Source organism: Sitophilus oryzae, unplaced genomic scaffold (assembly GCF_002938485.1).
Source record: "Sitophilus oryzae breed Bouriz unplaced genomic scaffold, Soryzae_2.0 scaffold_179_pilon_pilon, whole genome shotgun sequence".
NCBI lineage: Eukaryota > Metazoa > Arthropoda > Insecta > Coleoptera > Curculionidae > Sitophilus > Sitophilus oryzae.
This window is the reverse complement of record NW_022146501.1, coordinates 2,916,355-2,938,667: the sequence shown is the minus strand read 5'-3', so window position 1 is coordinate 2,938,667 and position 22,313 is coordinate 2,916,355. Positions and strand designations below refer to the sequence as shown.

At 31.4% G+C, this 22,313-nt stretch overlaps 1 protein-coding gene across 2 annotated transcripts in view; it reads left to right on the top strand.

The window, feature by feature from the left end:
• Nucleotides 1-6,523: 6,523 nt before the first annotated feature.
• The window catches only part of LOC115882687 (J domain-containing protein-like), a 40,154-nt gene continuing 24,364 nt past the window's right edge, over nt 6,524-22,313 (top strand). The window contains exons 1-3 of one of the 2 annotated variants that reach the window (XM_030900890.1): nt 6,524-7,026; nt 21,367-21,468; nt 22,086-22,202. In XM_030900890.1, coding sequence (XP_030756750.1) covers nt 6,937-7,026; nt 21,367-21,468; nt 22,086-22,202 — 309 coding nt within the window. In that variant the 5' untranslated portion in view covers nt 6,524-6,936. The remainder of the gene's footprint in view (nt 7,027-21,366; nt 21,469-22,085; nt 22,203-22,313) is intronic. The other variant, XM_030900889.1, reaches the window with a different exon arrangement.

Here is a 22,313-nt window from a genome sequence, read left to right as displayed (position 1 = left end):
CCAGTTTTCATAATTATCGTTAAGTGTAAACTTAATATCCGGCGGTTTAATGAAAATTTGTAAATGTTGTAAATGAAAAAATCTAAAAATAATTTTTCAGGCCAATTCATCCACCTCGCGTGTGAAAACAAACGCGAAAAAAGGAATGTCGGTCCTGTTTTAGAGGCTGCAGGTCCGTACTGGATAAATCTATACTAATATATAAAATCCTTAAGTGACTGACTCACTGATTAATCACGATCCTGCTCAAACCACTCAACGTAAGAAGCTCAATTTTGGCATACAGGTTGATTCTAGGGTGTACGGGTTCGATAAGAAGGGATTTTTCGAAATTCCAGTTCCAAGTGGGTGAAACCACCCCTCAAATATTACAATATTTTTTATTTAAAAAAGGTCAAGTTTCCGAAAAAAACGCATAAACACGTATATTTTATTTTGTTTTTTTACATATTTTAAGATTTTTAAAAATGTATACAGGGTGTTTCGAAAAATCTGGTCATTGATTAATCACGATCCTGCTTAAAGCGCTTGACGTAAAAAGCTGATTTTTGGAAAACGGATTGACTTTAGGGTGTAGAGGTTCGATATGAAGGGATTTTTCGAAATTCGAATTCTAAAGGGGTGAAACCACCCCTCAAATATTAAAATATTTTTTATTTAAAAAGCGGTGAGTTTTTCGGAAAAACTCTTAAACACGTATATTTTATTTTGTTGTTTTACATATTTTAAGATTTTTTAAAAATTTATACAGGGTGTTGCATAAAATATGACCATTGAGTAATCACGATTCTGCTTAAACTGCTTGACGTTTAAAGCTGATTTTTGGCAAACGGATTGACTGTGGGGTGTAGAAGTTCGATAAGGAGGGGTTTCTCGAATCTCAAATTCCAAGAGGGTGAAAACACCCCTCAAATATTACAATATTTGTTATTTAAAAAACGGTTAGTCTTTCGGGAAAACGCTTGGACACGCCTAATTTATTTTGTTTTTTTACATATTTTGAAATTTTTAAAAAAATGATACAGGGTGTTCCAAAAAGTTGGGTAATTGATTAACCACGATTCTGCTTAAACTGCTTGACGTAAAAAGCTTATTTTTGGCAAACGAATTTTCCGAAAGTCAAATTCCAACGAGGTGAAACTACCCCTCAAATATTATCAAGTTATATAATAATATCGCCATATTGTTTTTTTTTCATGCTGACATAAATGTTAGAAAATTTTATCCAGTTTGTATGTTAATGGAAATTCTTGCTTTGCTTTATCATTACCATTACAAATGATTAATTCGACGCGAACTAAGTCGCGGGTACATGCTAGTAGCTTATATTTTTCTAGACACATTTTCCTACAAACGTAAAAAACCGGCAACACTGTTTGCCGCTTTTGATTTTGTCTCTCTGTCTGTCAACCATTTATATTATTCTGTCACACTCATTAAAATCCAGACCACATAAATTGGATGACCAGTACGGTATAATAAAATAACTAACATTTTTGGATGATTTGATAGACACGTAGACTTGTAGAAGATAAAAACGATTATATTATTTGTTATAATATGAGAGAATTCATGAAATATTCAGGCAACGACTACACGATAATTAATTTTTATTTTTAACCTTCTGTTTCCAAGTCCGTCCCTGTTATGTTATGAGTTGCTAACATCTGGTTTTGAGACGCGTGCTGTATTTCGTACGCGCCTATAAAATATTCCAGATATCTCTATGCAAAATATTTAATAAAATGCCGTACAATGTTGCCTTAGGTGTAGGCCAATAATCTGGCATGGCATTCTAGTATCATATTTTCTTAGATTTCTTATAAACGATTTATTAAATTTAATAAGAGAATATTATGGAAAAATTTTAGAAAAACAAACTGAAAATCTGGAAAACCTTGGTCCAGTTCGAAATGGGAACTTTTCCATTATAAAATTAATTGGCGAAAATAAGTAATAAAGTAAAAGGTAAAAGTTTGGAGGCTAACGTTGAAAAGTAAAATAAATATTTAGTCTGAACTAATTCCAGTTTAAAGGAAATATTTCTTTACGAACGAAACTTAGATTATATTTTATTAACTTTATTTTAGATGGGTTTTGGTTTGAGTTTTACACGCTTTTATTAACTTGCAATGTTTGTATGAAGTCTATCTTTTTCAAAATTTGCAAATAAATTTTCAGTTACTATGATTTGAGGGGGTTTGGGATTGATTTAATGTAGATTGAATGGGAGGAGGTGAAGTTAATCACCAAAACCTTATAGATCGATTGTGTCCCCTTTTCTTGAGTTATAACTCATCTTCTTCTTCTTCTAGTGCAGATCCATTAATGGATGTTTGCGATAACATTTTTCATTGCTTCTCTGTTCCGGGCGGTGTGTATTAACGACTGAACATCGAGTAGCCCTGTCCACTGTCTAATATTCCTCAGCCAAGACATTTTCTTCCTTCCGATACCCCTCCGGCCTTCGATCTTGCCTTCGATCAACAAATGCAAGAATTGATATTATGGTATGCGGTTTTTTCTTTTTAATCAATTCAAATAATTCAAGCTCTTTGTCAACACGTCTGAGAACTTCCTCATTTGTCAATCTAGCCGTCCAAGGTATCTCCAGGATTCTGCGATATAGCCACATCTCAAAAACCTCCAATTTGTTGATGGTAGCTGCTTTAAATGTCTAACCTTCCATACCATAAAAGAGCACCGACCACACATAACACTTTACGAATCTTAATCTAAGGCTAAGGTCAAAATCAGAACAGACAAGTACTTTTCGAAATCTCAAGAATGCCTGCCGAGCTTGTTCGATGCGACATTTAATTTCCTTGTCTGATGTCCAATCTTCGGAGAGCCAGATGCCCAAGTACTTAAATTTATCTACTCTTTCTATGGGCCTTGAGTTAAATGTTAGGATGGAGTTTATAAACACATCTGGGTTTCTGGATATAATCATAAATTTGGTTTTCTTGATGTTGATGTTTAAACCCATTGCTTTGCTCTGTTCTCCTACCTTGTTGACCAGTTGTTGTGGGTCGTGTATATTGTCTGCAATTAAGACCGTATCGTCGGCATAGCGGATATTATTAATCCACTCTCCATTAACTTTGACCCATCTAAGTTAATTCTATAACTCATCATACAGGCCCAAAGCTTTGACAAAAGCCAGTACCTTCTTCTTCTTCTACTTATTTGAGAACTAGTCGATCTGTTAGTTTTAAGGTTGCCTCTATAGGAGTTCTTAGGAGATGGACTGCCAACTGCCTTCCCATCTTTTTGGAGGTCTTCCCGGCTGTCTCTTACCCATTAGCTTCCCTTCAAGAGCTACGCGTAGTAGTCTGTTTTCTTCCATGCGTTTTACCTGTGCGAACCATTGTCTTTTTCTTTACCTACCCCATCTCACTACGTCCTGTATTCAACATTGTTGTCTGATATTTGTGTTTCTAATTCTGTCCCTTCTAGTCTTCTCCATTATGGTTCCTAGGTTCCTCATTTCAGCGACTCTTAACATACTTTTGGTTTTGCTCGTTTCCTCTCGTATTTCTATGCCATATGTAACTACTGGTCTTTTCCCACAGAAGCTGCTTTCCCACACAATGGCGAACCATTGTTTCTTAGTTTCGATCTACAGGGGTGTTCATTGAGGAGACAGTGTCCAAAAACCACGTGATAATCCGAAGATTGTTCTTACTTAAATCAAGGAAAATCTAAGTCGTAAGTTCTGAGAAATTTTGTGAGGTTAGGAGGATTCTAATTCCAGGTTAAGGTTCGAGTCTTCTAGGTTTTTGGTTCTGGCTCAGTTAGTAGAGTATTTGCTCCTTTAATAGCTAGATCGTTTGCTAAATATTGTTTAAAATAATACAATTACTAATAGTAATAATAAATTAACAAGAAATATACAGCAATCAAGGTTATACACTAAATATTATTATGAGAAAACAACAAATGTTCTCTAAGAAATACAAATTTAAAGTGCTTTAATCGGGACAAACTAATATAACCATGTAAATTAATTAACAGTAAACAATATTGTTTTCCCAAAATAAGTAGGTAATCATTAGAAAGACCAAAAACGCTATTACTAGCATAATTAAATCACGCTTGATATTTTTAAAATCACGCAAGAAAAAGAAACTAAAAATTATCCTAAAGCTTCTAGATAAGATGGTTAATATATTTAAGATGAATTTAGCAAATGTATAAAAAAATAAAATAATTTAATCTATAAGAACTTTTAGAGCCTCAGGATGCTGTTCTATTTTACTTGAAAGAAGGAGTCTTGGTGATCTCATACTATATCCGAGAAACTTAGTAGAAGGGGCATGACATTCTTGATAAAAGTTGTTGACACATTTTTGTAGTTTGTATTAACAATAATTATTTAAAATTAATGAGATTTCTAATAATATTAAATGTAATGTCATATAAGCACAAAACGAATAAAAACTTAGGCATAACTAGGAAAAGCTAGTTAAAATTACACATTAAAAAAATATTTTTAAATTTGAATACCTTGTATATCGAAAATTAAATTGAATAAGTGAAAATATATTACAGTTTCCTTTCTAAAACTAATTAAAAATAACCAACAATAATATTCTACAGCACCTTAGAAATACCCAGTACTGTCATACGTAATTTATTTTGGGAAACTAAATCATGGTTTTCCGGAGAGTTAGGCAACCTAAAGGGTAAAAGGCTAATAATTGTACATCATATTTTTTTGGAGCAATTTGGAGCATTTTGTATTAGCTTACCTAAAATGTGATTTTAGATTAAGCAGTTCTTAATTATATCAAGGTCTTGGTACCAGGGAAGTCAAAACTAGAACTCAGCTAATAATCTTATAATTAAGCTCGAACATTTCTTATCGGGGATTAATAATGGGCCCGTTTTTATTCAAAAATCTTCACGATTCTGAAAATATGGACTATTGGAAAGTATACGAATAAAATTATAATTATTAAAAAAATACTTCCGATATTTTGAATTTTTGCCGCTATTGGGAACTTCTGCATCACTGTGCGTTGGACCATCGTATCAACGGATAACGGATGCATGAAAATCAAGCCTGAGACCGGTAAAAATATTGGCGGGCTTATTACTGTAAAACCTTATTTTCCTGAATGAAATTAAATATGTTAATGTGTGCTTTACGATATACAGGGTGGTCCGAATAGTATTCTGGAAACTTCGGCAACATATTCTGCAGATAAAAATAGGTAAGAAAATTCGTATAAATGTATGTCCTAAAATGTTTCGGAAATACAGGGTGTAGAAATTTCATTTTTATTTTGATTTTTTCCAAATAATTTCTGAAGTAACGTCAATATTTAGATGAAAATTGGTGTCTGGGAATTTTATGACATGAGAAATTTGATTTTGATGTCAATATGACTCCTACTGGTAGAGGGCGCCACCTACATGTGTTTTAACTATTTTGAAACTTAATAACTTTTTGTCCGTACCTGTATAAAACTACCGAGGAAAAAATATACATCTCTGTGATTTTTTACGTAAAAAATATCTCTTTGTAAAAATCGCTACGAGCAACCGTTCTTAAGATATTTATAATGGAAATAGTCAATACATGCCATTATTGACGAAAAAAAAACACGTCGAGTAGAATCACTGAAATAATAAATTTGGGAAATTTTTATTTTTTTTAAATTAATCATATTTTTTCTGCAAAAAATGATGATAAAACAGTTTTTGTTGAAGTTTTGGTACAAAAAGATTTCAAATTTATGATCTCAGTCCAATAACTATTTAGTCAACGTGTTTAATTTATGTGAGTGATGACAGGTATTGATAATTTCGATTCCAAATATCTCGAAAACCATTACTCGTAGCGATTTTTACCAAGAGACCTTTTTTACGTTGAAATCGTCGTAAGTGTATATTTTTTTACTCAGTAGTTTTATACAGGTACGGACGAAAAGTTATTACTCTTCAAATCAGTTAAAAATATGTAGGTTTCGCTCTCTACTAGTAGGAGTCATATTGACATCAAAATCAAATTTCTCATGTCAAAAAACTCCTAAACACCAATTTTAATCCAAATATTGATGTTACTGCAGAAATTATTTGGAAAAAATCGAAATAAAAATGAAACTTCTACACCTTGTATCTCCGAAACTAAGCATTTTTGGACATACATCTATACGAACATTTTTACTTATTTTTATCTGCAGAATATGCTGCCGAAGTTTCCGGAATACAGTTCGGACCACTCTGTAGCTATCAAATAAATAAAAAAAAAATATTTTAAATCTAGCCATTTAATTGTCAAGTTTATTGAATCGTCTTCGCCGTCTGACTAAACATTCCATCCCAATTCCAGACAGCACGAAAATCTGTCAGCCTTTTTCCATTCAACCCCTTTATTAGCATACTTATACGCGAAGGCTCGGAGTTAGGACATTCCAAAGAGCTCCGGCGAGGGATTCATCGATTCCTCCTTCACTTCTGCGCATTGCTATAGTTTCCCATTCCGCCAAACGATAAGAATATTATGAAAAAACCCGCGCTACACTGCCAACAGTGACGGGGCATCTTGCACGTAATTCCCCAACAAGCCAGTTACTTTCACTTTAACAAAATCACCAGTCTGTTTCGCTGGTTTATCGTATCACGTCGGTTTTGAGTTTGAATTAGTTTAATTCCATTTTAAACGCAAATCAAATTACGCGCGCTGTTTATTTGTCCATGTAGTATATCCAGACAGCCTCTCTGTCTGTCTATCTGTCCTCTTTTTGTGTGTACCTGCGCGTTGTGTAACCCATCCAGGTTACCGAATCCCGAATTTCGGGATTCAGATCGCGTCGTCCCGGTGCTCGTAACAGGTGTTGATTCTGAATTGTCCGGTCGTCTGTAGAGTCGCCGCGGTTTTTCGTTGTTTTGAATCGTAAGGGGAGGCTGAGATAGGGAGAGGGAGAGATGTCTACCACGGTGGGAGATATACTGAACTATAAGAAGAGCGAGAAGGAAGATTACTATGCGATTTTGGGATGCGATGAGCATTCGTCTGTAAGTTTTTAAGAGTTTTCTTTAAGAAGTATCAAGAAAAACTTTGATCTAACTGGACACCTTAAAATTTGATTACTATGTATTTTAAAGTTTAGTATATTTTGTTCTAGTGGGCCGATTTTGATGATTTTTGAGCAATTTGTAAATTAAATTGTTTGACTTTTTAGTATCATTAGTATCGTGTTTCATGGGTATAGTGATAAATGAGGTCTAAATTATAAGAAAATGCATTTTCTACAAAAACTTGAACCGATGGGTAAAAAATGGTATAATACAATTTGATAGACAATTACATTGTGCATCTGATTCACGTAAAATATATAGGGTGTTCCATTTAAATTAAACAAGTTATTGCCGTTTAAAGATAGTAATTATTTAATATAAATTTTTGGACACTCTGTATAAGGTAGTAAAAGTTTTATTATTGCATCACAATATCTGATCAATAAATAATCTTCAGTAAATATTTAGTATTAAAAACTTTGATATCCTTGGAGAAATAAAGCCCTAAATTTTTTACTGCAATTTCATAAAATTGGAAATATTCAAAAACGGTAAGGTTTAAGTGTGATAAACTCAATCAAATTTACCTTTATTTCAATCGTAGAATCCAAAAATAGAATAATATACAGGGTGTTCCGTTTAAAAAAATACAACTATAATGTTTTTCACTTATTTGGGACACTCTGTATATTGTAAAAATATTTTTAAATTGTAGCTCTAATAGACCTTCAACAAACCCAAAACTTACAATTTGTAAAAATCTAATCGTTTAGCTACAATACTCCGTGTCGTATGTGGTGAACAACCCTGTACATATATTGAAGTTAAAGGAGATACTTGCTGTTTAGTAAAAACTGTTCAGTTAAGATCACAGCTTTTTGAGCTGGTTGTTTTCATAAGGTAAAACGCTGATACCCCCAAAAAAAGCTAAGGTGACCAGCTGGTATTAAATAAGTTGTGGTTAAAATTAATACAGTTTTATCTTGATAACAATCAGAGTTACTCATTATGAAATTAATACATAATAATAACTTTGCAAAATATATCCTTAGTAAAAAAAAAATAGAAGTGTATTATCTGAAGTAAACTGAAAGTAAGACGGAGAAACTTGATATTAACATTGATACAAACAAAACCACAACTATTATGATTAATTTATATTAGAACTAAACAAAAATGAATCATAGTATTCTACTACATGGACGATGAACAATATATCGTCCTATTGCTGCCAAAAGTCACTAACTAACATTTTCCCGAACAACCAAATTTAATCACTAACTATGTTTTGAAGCGGAGAATCGATTGCAAAAGTCATTAACTACGATTTCTGGCTATTTATGTTTTATTTTAATACCGAATAGTTACTAACTATAACATATTTATACAATGCAATTCATTTTAGACGCATTTTTCTCGGAAATAATAAAGAGTAAGTTAGTGACTCTTGGCAGCAATGGTACCAGTATACTCGTATTAATACATTTAAAAACTTTTTTGTTTTACAGTTCCTCCATTGTTTACAAAATTTTCTTCATCGCGCTACTTCAATTTTAAATTGTGTTTAACCGGAACATGTATTAATAAGAAATATTGCATAAGAATATTAAGAAAGGAACCTTGAAAGATTTGTTATCGCTTAATGAGAGTATTTGTAATAACTAAAAACAGCAGTTCTTTCGAAAGAGTATTTCATTATATTAGTAATAACCAAATTAGCAATTATTGACAATTAATTGTTTTAGTTTATTTATAATTATTTTTAGGTAATGATAATGGATAATACCACAGCTTATTTAGTACCAGCACGTCAATTTGGTTTTGATTATCCGCGTTCTATCTATTAAAACAATTGTTAAATAATATGTTGAGCGAATATCTAGGTACAATAGGTAGTAGTAATTTAATTATTTTAAAAAATTAAATAAAAGAGATATACGTACTCATTTTCCAGGTATTTTCACTGCTTTTATTCTATGTTGCTCTCTTGTTTTTTTTTAAATAGCAGATACGTGCAAAATGATAATGGTGTGTTTTTGAGGTGGATTTTATTTTTATTTTGAATTTTTCTCTTTGTTAAAATATTTTTTGAATAACTGCAAAATAGAGAGAATTTCAAAACTCTAATATTTCATCATAGAGAATACACAAAAATACATGCTTTTAAAAATGTAAAACTTTTTTAAAAGCATGTATTTTTGTGTGGAAACATTTTATTGCTATTTTATACCATATATTTTGTACTTACAAAAATATAGCCAAAATAATAAAGCAAATTTAAAGTAGATTTAGTTATATATCGAATGTCCCAATAAGAATGGATCTCGTCTATATCTCAGGAAGTAATCCGAGAAAAAAAATTACTAAAGAAGCCATTAAACATTGCTGGAATATATTTTCAAGTTCCTAGAACAGCCGCTAGAGGTTATAGTAAGGGTATTATAAATAATGACATATTCTTCAGCAAATCTGAAGCGAATAATATATTCTTCAGCTATCTTGTACCGGGTGTCCCACTAAGAATAGCCCTCGGCTGTATCTCGGAAAGTATTAGCCTTAGGGTTTATGGAGAAAAATATTTATAACTAAACGAGCTATGACAAATTAAAACGACCGCTAGGGGGCGCAACTGCAACAAAAAATATGAAAATGGAGTTTTTACACAATTTTGACTAGATAAGGTGTACTATAAGTAATAGCTTCATAATCTTCAGTAAATTTTGAATATTTCTTGTTCAAGCCATTTTCCCCTATCTACCAAAATAAAGTGGTGGGGGAAGGTTAGAACTGTTTTTATTTAAATATTAATAACTCTGGACTGGATGATCGGAATCCAACAAGCCAGGGCTCGTTTAAAAGAGCGTTTCTTACTCTATATTGTACCATATAAACAATAATAATAAGCTTTTGAACGTTGACGCTAGGGGGCGTTGTCTTACAATTTAACAAACATTGCGCGTTTTTTCAAAAAAATTAAATGCAATAATATATGTAATTTTAGCTGATAGTAAAGAGTAGTAAAAATTTAAAAAGTCAGCGAAAACCGCATTTTGATATCTTCTTTCAAACCGAAGATATTAGCAAAATTATAATCAATACCAAAAAATAAGCCCTTAATTACCTTATTTTTACAACACGGTATCAGTAGCCCTCTTAATTATGCCCATTCTAACAAAAAAATAAGATAGAAACAGTTAGTTTATCTTAAAATCGACGAAATACCAGAATACCATAATACCAGAGGTATTAATATCTAATAATTAAGATATTAATAAGAGTGAACAAGAAACGATGATTCAGTGAAGTCATGGTAGGCTTTGGAAAAAAGTTGCTTTTGACGTAATAGTATAAACGTCAAATTGTTATTAGATCAACATTTTGATAGTCTTTTCAGCGTTTTTTATCTTCTAATTGCTTTTTCAAAATGCCTTTATTATTTGAAATAGTTGAAGTTGTTGGCATTTTGACAAAGCAATCAAAAGATAAAAAACGCTGATAAGACTATCAAAATGTTGATCTAATAACAATTTGACGTTTATACTATTACGTCAAAAGTAACATTTTTCCAAAGCCTACCATGACTTCACTGAAGAAACTATCTTCTATACCTCTATATAGGGTTTACCAGGATTCAATAATAAACTCATAATAAATCTACAAAAGAATATTTCATTAAATTTGACATGTTTATTACATTAACCCCGCTTTGAATTTTTCTCTTTACATTCTTTTGCAATATTTCTCTCTCATAATATCCTAATTATAATAAATTACTTTCTGTTTACCCCAAGAGAAACAAGCAGCAGCGGCAAATATAAAGCAGGCCATGCCTTCTTTTGCGTCTTCTATTTCTGATACAGCCTCAAGCATTTTTATTCAATATTTACCTCCAGGCGTTTAAAAACATTTACTTTGCGGTAATTAATTTTAAGTAAAATAACAATTTCAACCGTTTTTTTCTTGTTCTTTGAAGTTAGCAACGGATCTTTGAATTGGTATTTTTCCAAGTCCCAAAAATAAAAAAATCAGCGTTTATTTGGTAATATGATTTCGTTTTCGTTCTTTGATAGATGGTTGTTATTAATTTTGATTACCGTCATATTTTTTGCTGTTTTAATTATGTGAGAGAAGCACAATAGTATATTAAACAACGAGTTTCGAAAACGACCTTTTGCACACGAGTTCGACAGTTTGTTTGGTTTGTCGAACAAGTGTACAAAGAAGTTTTCGAACGAGTTTTTACGATATTTTTTCTACGACTACAAATTAGCAGCACACTCACTCAGTTTTTGCCAGTTTTGAGAAATAATTTGCGATGTAATGATGACACTTTTAGGGCGGCTGCGTTGCGTTTGGCGTTTCAGCTAAACATTGGAGGTTAAAAATATTTTCGTCATACTATATTGTTATATTATTATAACATAAGCAAAATCAGAATGGAAAAGATGCATATAACGTCCGCCGGACGTTATCATAACGGCCGGCGGCCGTTAAGTTTCTAAGGTAATCGTAACGTCTGTCACCTGCAACAATGACTATTTATTGTCAGTTGGACTTTTCAAAAATTGGGAAAATAGACCATAGCGAGATGTCGCGAAATTCCGTTGGAAATACAGGAGGAAAGCGGCTGCGGCTACTCAAAATTTACTTCCGACTATAACCAGAGAGAGATATCAGCAGGAATATGACAATTTTTTGAAGTGGCGGCAGGATAGAGTATAAACAGCGTAAATGAAGCGGTATTGCTGGCTTATGCTAAAAGAATGTCTGAAATGTATTCTCCTACATCACTGTGGACAAAGATATCCATGCTGAAGCTTGCGTTGAGTATATGAAAACATCGACATATCAAGGTAAAAGCCATTATATTCTTCGATATTTAATCATACTCATCTAAATTATATTTGTTCATAGATTTGGTAAACTGTTCATGTTTTCTGAGGCGCAAAAACGAAGGTTATTCACCAAAAAAAAGCCAAAGTTCTGTCGGAGAATGACATAAATAATTTTCTACTGGATGCCGATGATTACACCTGGTTACTCGAAAAAATTGTATTGGTGCTTGGTATTTTGAGCTTGTAGGCGCAGCGAGCTTTGGTCACTCACAGTTGATGATTTCGAAGATTCGGAGAAAAATATTCTTGTCTCATTAAGAAATACTAAAAATAAGAAAGATAGGAAATTCTCTTATTCCAAACGGGCCTTCCGTTTGATGCCTATAGTTTATACAAAAAATACATCAACCTGCGTCCTCGTAACTTTGACAATCAAAAATTTTTCATTGGCAGTTTACAAAAGAAAGGCAAGTGTGTTAAGCAAATCGTCGGTATACATACCATCGGGGAGCGTACCGCAGAAAATTGCAAAATTTTTGAACTTGGAGAATCCAGAACGTTATACAGGGCATTCATTTCTGTAGATCATCAGCAACCATGCTCGCCGAAAATGGTGGTGATTTACTATCGCTAAAGGAGCTAGGAGGATGGGAGTCTTCAACAGTGGCAGAAACTTACATAGAAAAATCAGTTTCAAAAGAATGAAAATAACAAATCAACTTTTTTCATGATAGCTCAAAAATAATGTGTCTTTAGTGGATACAAATATTTGCCATTCTTCAGTAGCATCATCTTCTTCTATAAAATCTGTAAATCCCTGGGAAGGATTACATATTTCTAAGAACAACAAGTGCACTTTTAATTTCCATGTTCATTATCATGAAAAATGAATTTTAGTATAAGACATTATGTATTTTTATCCTTACTTGTGTTTATTGTTCAATAAAATTTGTTATTAAATAGTAGTGTTTATTGCTCTAAAAATCTGCAGTATGACGAAAAATCTAGAACGCAACACGACGCCGATAACAAATAACGGCCTTGGCTGCTTATGATCCTCGGCTATCGCCTCGGATCACAAACTTCAGCCCGGCCGTTATTTGTTGTTTATCGGCCTTATTACGTTAATAACTATAAAATTGACACATGTCGTGTGCAAAATGACACATGTCGTGCTCTAAATCCTTAGCACACAACAGTTTGCGAAACGCCAATTTCAGATCGAGTTTTCCGTGTGTCAAACTGCATTTTCCAGGCTAGTCGTAGTAAAAAATTATTTCAATGCTACGAAAAAGATAATAATAAATTTTGTGCATCTTTTAATATTTTCAAATAGCAAAAAATATGACGTTGATAAAAATTAATGATTAATAATAACCATCTATTAAAGAATGGGATTAGTGATTATACAAAAAACTAAATAACAAAATTAAAAATTATGCTGATTTATTATGCTGAATTTACATAAAAATTTGAAAACGATGCTAAAAACACATATTTCATCTAATATTTAAAGAATTTTGACACTACCGCATGTAATTAATTATATTCTTACTTGAACAAACGGTGTTCATACACTACATCATTTATTTTTTTAGATCTTAAGGTTTTTTTAAAGTGAATTCTTCAAATTAGTCAGCTTAAAACATTCCAAAAAGTAATTAATGATTTTTGTGGAGGCCATAATCAACTAACGATCCTATTTGAGCGTTTAGGGATAACAATTAATTTGTCTAAATGACGTTTGCCACCTTGATGAGGAAGAAAAATGAACAGAGACTCGCTCATTGTCTTAATTATATCCCTAAAAATGTTCAAAGTATAAAAAAGTATAAATATAACATAATATCTTCCTCGTTTTCTTACAAAAAAGTTAATTATGATAGAGGAATATTTACAGTGAAATAAATACCATAGGATCGGGAAAAAACGACGTCAAAAACGCTGAGTGATAATTTTGTCGAGGTCAAACCCTAGGCGTCATTTACTTAGCTTGTACTCCTCTTTCTTTTCTAATGTTGCTTATTGCCAGTTGGTCTTAAGGAGGTTGTAATTTATTTTATATACAGGGTGAGTCTTAAATAAGCGCAAATATTTTTAGGGGTAGTATAATATTTCGACGCCAATAGGTAGTAGATTAAATTTACAAGAACAAAAAACAAACAAGATCCAGTGGTTCTCAAAATTTAAGTAAAACATCTTTTTTTCAAACGTTTTTTACAAAAGTGTTAATTTTTGCGACGTGATTGACAATATAAAAAAGTCATTTTAACGCCTAGGCATAAAAGTAAAGCACTTTTTCGCTAGTAACGAGATAACAGGTTGTAGGTTAGGTTGTAATTAGTGTTTGGGAGTTTTTTGACATGAGAAATTTGATTTTGATGTCAATATATCTCCTATTTGTAGAGGGCGTCACCTACATGTGTTTTATGTATAAGTAGTAAGTATAAACAAAAAAAGTATAAACTTTCGGACGAAAAGTTATTACTTTTCAAACCAGTTAAAAAATATGTAGGTGGCGCCCTATGCAAGTAGGAGTCATATTGACATCTAAACCAAATTTATCAGGTTAAAAAACTCTCAGGCACCAATTTTTATCCAAATATTGACGTTACTTCAGAAATTATTTGGAAAAATCGAAATAAAAATGAAACTTCCACACCCTGTATCTCTAACTTTTTTACTTATTTTTATGTGCAGAATATGCTGCCGAAGTTTCCGGAATACAGTTCAGACCACCCTGTATAATTACATACAAGGTATTACTTTTAAATATCTTTATATTATTTGGAACGTTTGAAATTATTTAAAAAATTAATTGTGGCGTTTGAAAAAAAAATAGCATGTTCTATTCGGAGTAAAAATGACTTTTTGTGGCTTTTTTGGCACGCTTTCTTGAAAACGCCCCGGGTAATTTATGGACGCCCTGTGAGTAATATTCCCGGTTTCTACTTTTTAATTTATTTGTTTTTTGTATTACTAATGTAAAATATATTACATTAAATTCTATTAAGCTTAATAGGAATAAAGGATCCATGTAGGACTTCCAACTTGGGTGCTAAAGACAGATTTAATCTGGAAAATTGGAAAACGACAAAGTTCCAGACTGGAAAGTCATTTCGAGCCAATTTAGACGACAGTTAGCGAGTCGAGCAGAAATTACATTTCCGGAAAACTAGAACGAGAGCGCGGGAATTCAATTAGCTCATTTTTCTTTGTAGTTCTTATGTCTTTTCCTTGCTAATATCTGGACGATAATTAAAAAAATACTTAAATACGATCTGATAATCCATGTGGATAAGTTGGCTTCATTCTTTGAATAAAAATATTAAGGAAGGAGCATATAAAAAAACTTCGATCGAACGTGACGGGGACCTAAAATGGCCGACTTAAATTCCGGTTTATCAGTGCCGTTCTAATTTTATTCAAAATGTGTAAAAAAATATGATGTAGGATAGATTTAATAATTTGTTGTTTTATTTTACGTTGTCAGTAAATGTAGGTAGTTATTAAAATTGTTATAAAAATATATAATTCTAATAAAAATTGATTAGTTATAATCATTATTTATTAATACAAACATCCGATACGCTACTGAAGCAGATAATAAGTCAAACTGACGTATCTAAATTCTCTGACAAGTAGTAAATAAAAGCAGCAATACCAGAAAAAAATACATAATTAGTTAATTTTAAGTGATTTCATAAATGATCGGTTTACTATTCGTATACAGGGTTGTTCACCACATACGACACGGAGTATTGTAGCTAAACGATGAGATTTTTACAAATTGTAAGTTTGGGGTTCGTTGAAGGACTATTAGAGCTACAATTTAAAAATATTTTTACAAGATACAGTGTCCCAAATAAATAAAAAATATCAGAGTTGTATTTTTTTAAATGGAACACCCTGTATATTATTACATTTTTAGTTTCTACGATTAAAATAAAGGTAAATTTGATTAAGGTTTATTATACTTAAACCTTACCGTTTTTGAAATATTTTCAATTTTGTGAAATTGCAGTAAAAATTTTAAAGCTTCATTTCTCAAAAGGGGTATCAATGTTTTTAATACTAAATATTTAATGAAGTTTATTTATTGATCAGTTATTGTGTTGCAATAATAAAAATAATACTACCTTATACAGAGTGTCTAAAAATTTATTTTAAATAATTATTAGCTTCAAACGGCTAATAACTTAATTTAAATGGAATGCCCTGTATATTTTAGGAGAATCAGATGCACAATTAAATTGTCTATCAAATTGTATTATACCATTTTTACCTATCCCTTCAAGTTTTCGTAGAAAATGCATTTTCTTATAATTTAGACCTCATTTATCAATATATCCATGGAATATTGACATTTTAGATTGTTTTAAAGCAACAAATGTACAAAATGTACAGACTAGTAATATTATCGTTTTAACCCAAAACGATAATATTACTAGCACCATATTTGTATGCAAAAAGAAAACTATTTAAATCTTTATAAAAGAGTATACCATTAATTAAATATAACACCATTATTTCCGCCCATATACTAATTAATTACATACTTAATTGTGCTCGTTAATAAATTATTATAAATAAATGTGGATTTGAGTGAGAAATCAATATAATAATAAGTTATGTAATTGAAGTCTCTGTTGTTATAAATAAGCATTTATTAAAAAATGAAATATCATTTTTAAGGTGTTACTTTTTATCACACTGTCTAATGCCCATACAAAATTCAGTTTTTTAGTATTTGGAGCAATTATTATTAATCAACGCAAAGAGTCAGTTAATGTAGTTTGAATACTGAAATCATATTAATTGATCCTCTTTAACAAATATTTAAACATTTTTTTTTATTTTTTAATGAAATAAACGAATTATATCGACAATATTAGTATCTGTACTCTTTAAAAATTTGGTACATCTTTAAAAATAATCTAAAATGTCAATAGTCCATGGGTATATTGATAAATAAGTTCTAAATTACAAGAAAATGCATTTTCTACGGAAACTTAAAGAGATAGGTAAAACATGGTATAATATAATTTGATAGACAATGAAGTGCATCTGATTCCCGTAAAATATACAGGGTGTTCCATTTAAATTAAACAAGTTATTGCCGTTTGAAGCTAATAATTATTTAAAATAATTTTTAGACACTCTGTATAAGGTAGTATTATTTTTATTATTTAAACACAATAACTGATCAGTAAAATAAACTTCAGTAAATGGCGAAAGTATTAAAAACTTTGATAAATGAAGCCTTAAAATTTTACTGCAATTTTTAAAATTGAAAATATTTCAAAAACGGTAAGGTTTAAGTATAATAAACCTTTAATCAAAATTTTACCTTTATTATCGTAGAAAACAAAATGTAATATACAGGGTGTTCTATTTAAAAAAATTCAACTTTGATATTTTTTACTTATTTGGGACACTCTGTATCTTGTAAAATTATTTTTAAATTGTACCTCTAATAGTCCTTCATCGAACCCAAAACTTACAATTTGTAAAAATCTCATCGTTTAGCTACAATACTCCGTGTCGTATATGGTGAACAACCCTGTATATATTATACAGGGTCGGAAATTTCGGCAGCATATTCTGCCGAGTTGAGAAATTTGATTTTGATGTCAATATGACTCCTATTTGTGGGGTGCGTCACCTACATGTGTTTTAACTGTTTCTTTGTGTAATTAAGTAAAAAACGTAGTAAATGTATATTCTTTTACTCAATAGTTTTATACAGGTACGGACTAAAAGTTATTACTCTTCAAACCAGTTAAAAAATATGTAGGTGGCGCCCAAGGGCCACCTACATATTTTTAACCACCCCCCCCCCTCTATAAGTAGGAGTCATATTGATATCAAAATCAAATTTCTCATGTCAAAAAACTCCCAGACAGCAATTTTTCTCCAAATACTGACGTTACTTCAGACATTATTTGGAAAAAATTGAAATAAAAATGAAATATAACAATAAAACAAAAATCCCCATTATAATCTTTTTATTCAACGGCTTTATTATTTTTTGGCAAAATATCAGTGATACTTGTTTATGTATTTGGCAGTCTCTTTAACAATAAAACATCTCATAACACTACTAATTTTCTAGTTAACATCCAACATCAGAGAAAGTAAACGAACTGACGGAACTTGCGGCATCCCTAAAATGTCATTAGGCCGGTCTGCCACATTACCATGCTACAATAGCCTCGGCCTTTCATAGTAGGAGTGTATTACTTGCTGTAATTGACAGCAGTTCAGGCGGGAACAATCGTATTATCCTCGTCGAAATCGATACTAGTCTACTCTATATTTGCGGCCGTCCGATTCGCAAAAACAACCCTTTAATATAATGAAAATGGATATCTATCGATATATACGAGTATTTAGCAAGTTTGTGAAATTATATTATGTTTAATAATACACCTGAATATATTTCTTATTCAATCTCTTACTTCCAAATAACAGTTAGAACTGTTTTTTAACCGACCATACCAATAGGTATGGTAGGCTATTAAGATCGGCAAAAAAAAGTTTTTTTAATTTCACTCAAAATGAGTTATTTGGGTCATAAATGACCTAAATAAAAATACGAGACTCATTGTCAGAAAGCATAAAAATTACAAAAGGCCTCAAGCAGGGATGTTGCCTATCTCCTATACTATTCAAAATATACCTGCAACAAGCACTAAAAAAATGGATGCTTAAGTGTAGAGGAATGGGAATCCCCCTAATAAATGAGGATACCCTATACACCCTATTTTTTGCGGACGACCAGATATTCCTAGCCCAAGATCACGACGACCTTGAATATATGGCAAGGAAGCTGATAGAGGAGTATAAGAAATGGGGTTGGGAGGGTAAATATCACCAAAACTGAATGTATGACTGTAGGGACACAAGAGAACCTAGTCTTAGAGGATGGAAGCGTGATAAAACTTTGACAAATATAAATATCTCGGATTAAAAATAACTAACGATGGAAACTCGACGAGGGTATAAAAAGATCGAATAATGCAAGGCAGAAGGGCAATATCTATGTTGAATGGTGTACTGTGGGATCAAGGAATCTCTAAAGCTAATAAGAAGAACATATATAATACGGTAGTGAAAAGCATAATAACTTCCGGAAGCGAAGTATGGCAGTTGAAAAGCAGAACAGAGAACATGCTATTTGCGACCGAAATTGATTACTGGAGGAGATCTGCTGGAAAATCGAAAAGAGAACAAATAACCAACAACAGAGTAAGGCAGATTATGGGAGCAGAACACACAATTGTGGACGACATAAGAACAAAACAACTCATATGGTTTCATTATGTGCAACGAATGCCCGATCACAGAATACCAAAACAAATTTTACTGTGGACACCTCGAGGCAAAATAAAAGGAAGGCCGCGACGAAGCTGGAGGAGGGTGTGGATAAAGAACTAGAAAATAGGGAAATACCTGATGATCTCTGGCTAAATAGACAAGGAAGAGTGGAGGTTAGGTGTCGGAAAACGTCGTAGAACGTTCTGAACCGACTTATATATATAATATATATATATATATATATATATATATATATAATAATATATATATATATATATATATATATATATATATATATATATATATATATATATATATATATATATATATTATATATATATATATATATATATATATATATATATATATATATATATATATATATATATATATATATAATGACCTAAATATAAAATGTTTTCATGGTGTCTGTCTGTCTGTCCGTCTGTAACACGATAACTCAAAAACCGCTAAACCGATTTTAACAAAAATATTGTGGCACCCGAGAATCTGGCCATTAGTTTTTGGTGGGGGTGGGGGGTAGGTAAGGGGGTATGGTAGGGGGTTAAAAATTAACTCCAAAACAGTAACTCCAAAATTACAGTAGCTAGCGAAACGCGGTTTTCAATTTAAGATTAGGAATAATATTTGCAACAAAATTTTTAATAACATCAAAATTAGTCTTTGAGATCAGTTTTTGAGATAAAAAAAATTGGAAAAATTCCTTTACTTTCAAACTAAAAGAACTGCCTACCAACTTTTTATTAACATATTTTAGTATGGGCGGCTATACGTGCCTCCTGGCGCCAATTTTTTCAATATTAAAGGGGCCTTTATAGTTATGTCGAAAATACTAGGACTTGTAAGGCCTATTGTGATTTAGAGCAACTTAGAGATTCACTGTAATACTAGATATAGGTTTGGATATTATATACAGGGTGTTTCAAAACAAATGCGAAAAACTTCAGGAGGTGATTCCTTGTTCAAAATAAAGGGTAGTTTGTTTATAAACGTTGGGTCAAAAGACAACCATTAGGGAGATATCGCGGTACAAAGATGGCGGAAAAATAATGTTTTATTTTTTTATCTTGAAAACGAAAAGCGATAGACTAATGAAATTTTATGGAAGCATTACTGTTATGGAAACACACTTTCTGGTAATTTTTTCACTTTTTTAAAACGAGTGGAAGGGGTTGAAATAAACTACCCCTATCATTCTTGTTAACGAAATTTAAAGAAAAATCGTATCAAACACATGCAAAAAAAATTAATTTGGATAGTTTAGTTTGTTTAGAAACTTTTTATCTCTTGTATTTTTTGGATAAAACTCACCTCATTTGAAATTAAAAAATAAAATGTAAAGCATTACCATGTCAGGAAAAAAAAATATTTTAGATAAAGAATCTAGTGATAATAACGATAATAATAATAATCTAGATAATAACGTATTGCAGTAGAGTAATGTAAAATAAAATAATATTAGAAACATCTAAAAAGTGACCAACTAGATTTTTTCCTAAAAATTACAGCATCCCACTAGATTCTTTATCTAAAAATGTTTTTGTCCTGACATGTAATGCTTTACATTTTATTTTTAGTTTCAAATCGGTGAGTTTTCTCAAAAAAGTACAAGAGATAAAAAGTTTCTAAACAAACTAAACTATCCAAATTAATTTTTTTGCATGTGTTTGATAAGATTTTTCTTTAAATTTCGTTAACAGAATGATAGGGGTATTTTTTTTCTATAAAAAATAAAATTCTAGGGTAGCTTATTTCCAGCCCCTTCCACTCATTTTAAAAAGTTAAAGAAATACCAGAAAGTGTTTTCATAACAGTAATGCTCCATAAAATTTCATTAGTCTATCTCTTTAGTTTTCAGATAAAAATAAAAACATTATTTTTCCGCCATCTTTGTACCGCGATATCTCCCTAATGGTTGACTTTTGACCCAACGTTTATAAAGCAAACTACCCTTTATTTTGAACAAGGAATCACCCCCTGAAGTTTTTCGCATTTGTTTTGAAACACTCTGTATATCCCGGGGTATAAGGTGGGTGGACCATGAAAGGCCACTGTAAGGGATAAACAGTTTAGTTCTTAGTTATTAGTTCATTTACTAGATAAATGAATTCTGTTTTGTAAATAATTGTGGATTGATTTAGAACATGTAATTTCATTTCAGGTGGAACAAATCTCTCAAGAATACAAAGTAAGAGCTCTTCAATACCATCCAGATAAGAATTCTGGGGACAAAACTGCAGAAGAAAAGTTTCAACTTCTCAATGTAAGTATATTCTATATATTCGAACACCCTCTATACAGGGTGAGTTTAAAAAAAGTGCAAATATTTTTAGGGATAGTATATTTCGACCCCAGAACCACGATTATGGGTTTTCTTTTTTCGCAAAAAACTCAAAATTTGGTATTTGTTGGATTTTTTTTTAGTTCTTAGTTAAAAAACGTAATTTGTTGATAAAAGAAGATTAAATTTACAAGAAAGAAAATCCAGAAAAGATCCAGTAGTTCTCAAAAATTTTAGCAAAACATATTTTCAGAGAAATTTTCAAAGTAAAATAACTCGGTTATTTTGGACTTATTTGAAGACGCACCCTGTACAGCAGTTACAGTTATCTCCCATTTTGATGCAGAAGTATGTTTTGTCAATTTCTGTTTATCTTTATGCCAAAAATTGTCTTTTCTTGCGTCTGTACCACATATTAGGTAATTTTGTTTAATATTGAGTATATAAAATTTATCAGAGTATTAATATAATATTTAAGTAGTCCTATAAAAGCTATAGAGCTATTTATAGGGCTAGATAATGCTACCGAATAAATCTAAGATATTGTTATGTTACTTGACATTGTATAATTCATATATTCTATTCCGCTCTATTTCTAGGAGGCCAAGGATACGTTGACAAATCCCGAGAAGAAGGCCCTCTATGATAAATGGAGGAACAGCGGAATATCAATGGGCTATAAACAATGGCTTGGCATGAAGGAGCACGTTCAGCAAGTAAGTATTCGTTTTTCATTTGCAATATATTACAGAGTAGAGATTTACTGGAATCTGAATATATTTAAAATTTTATGGAGTTTGTTTTAAACAGGTATATATTTATTTTTT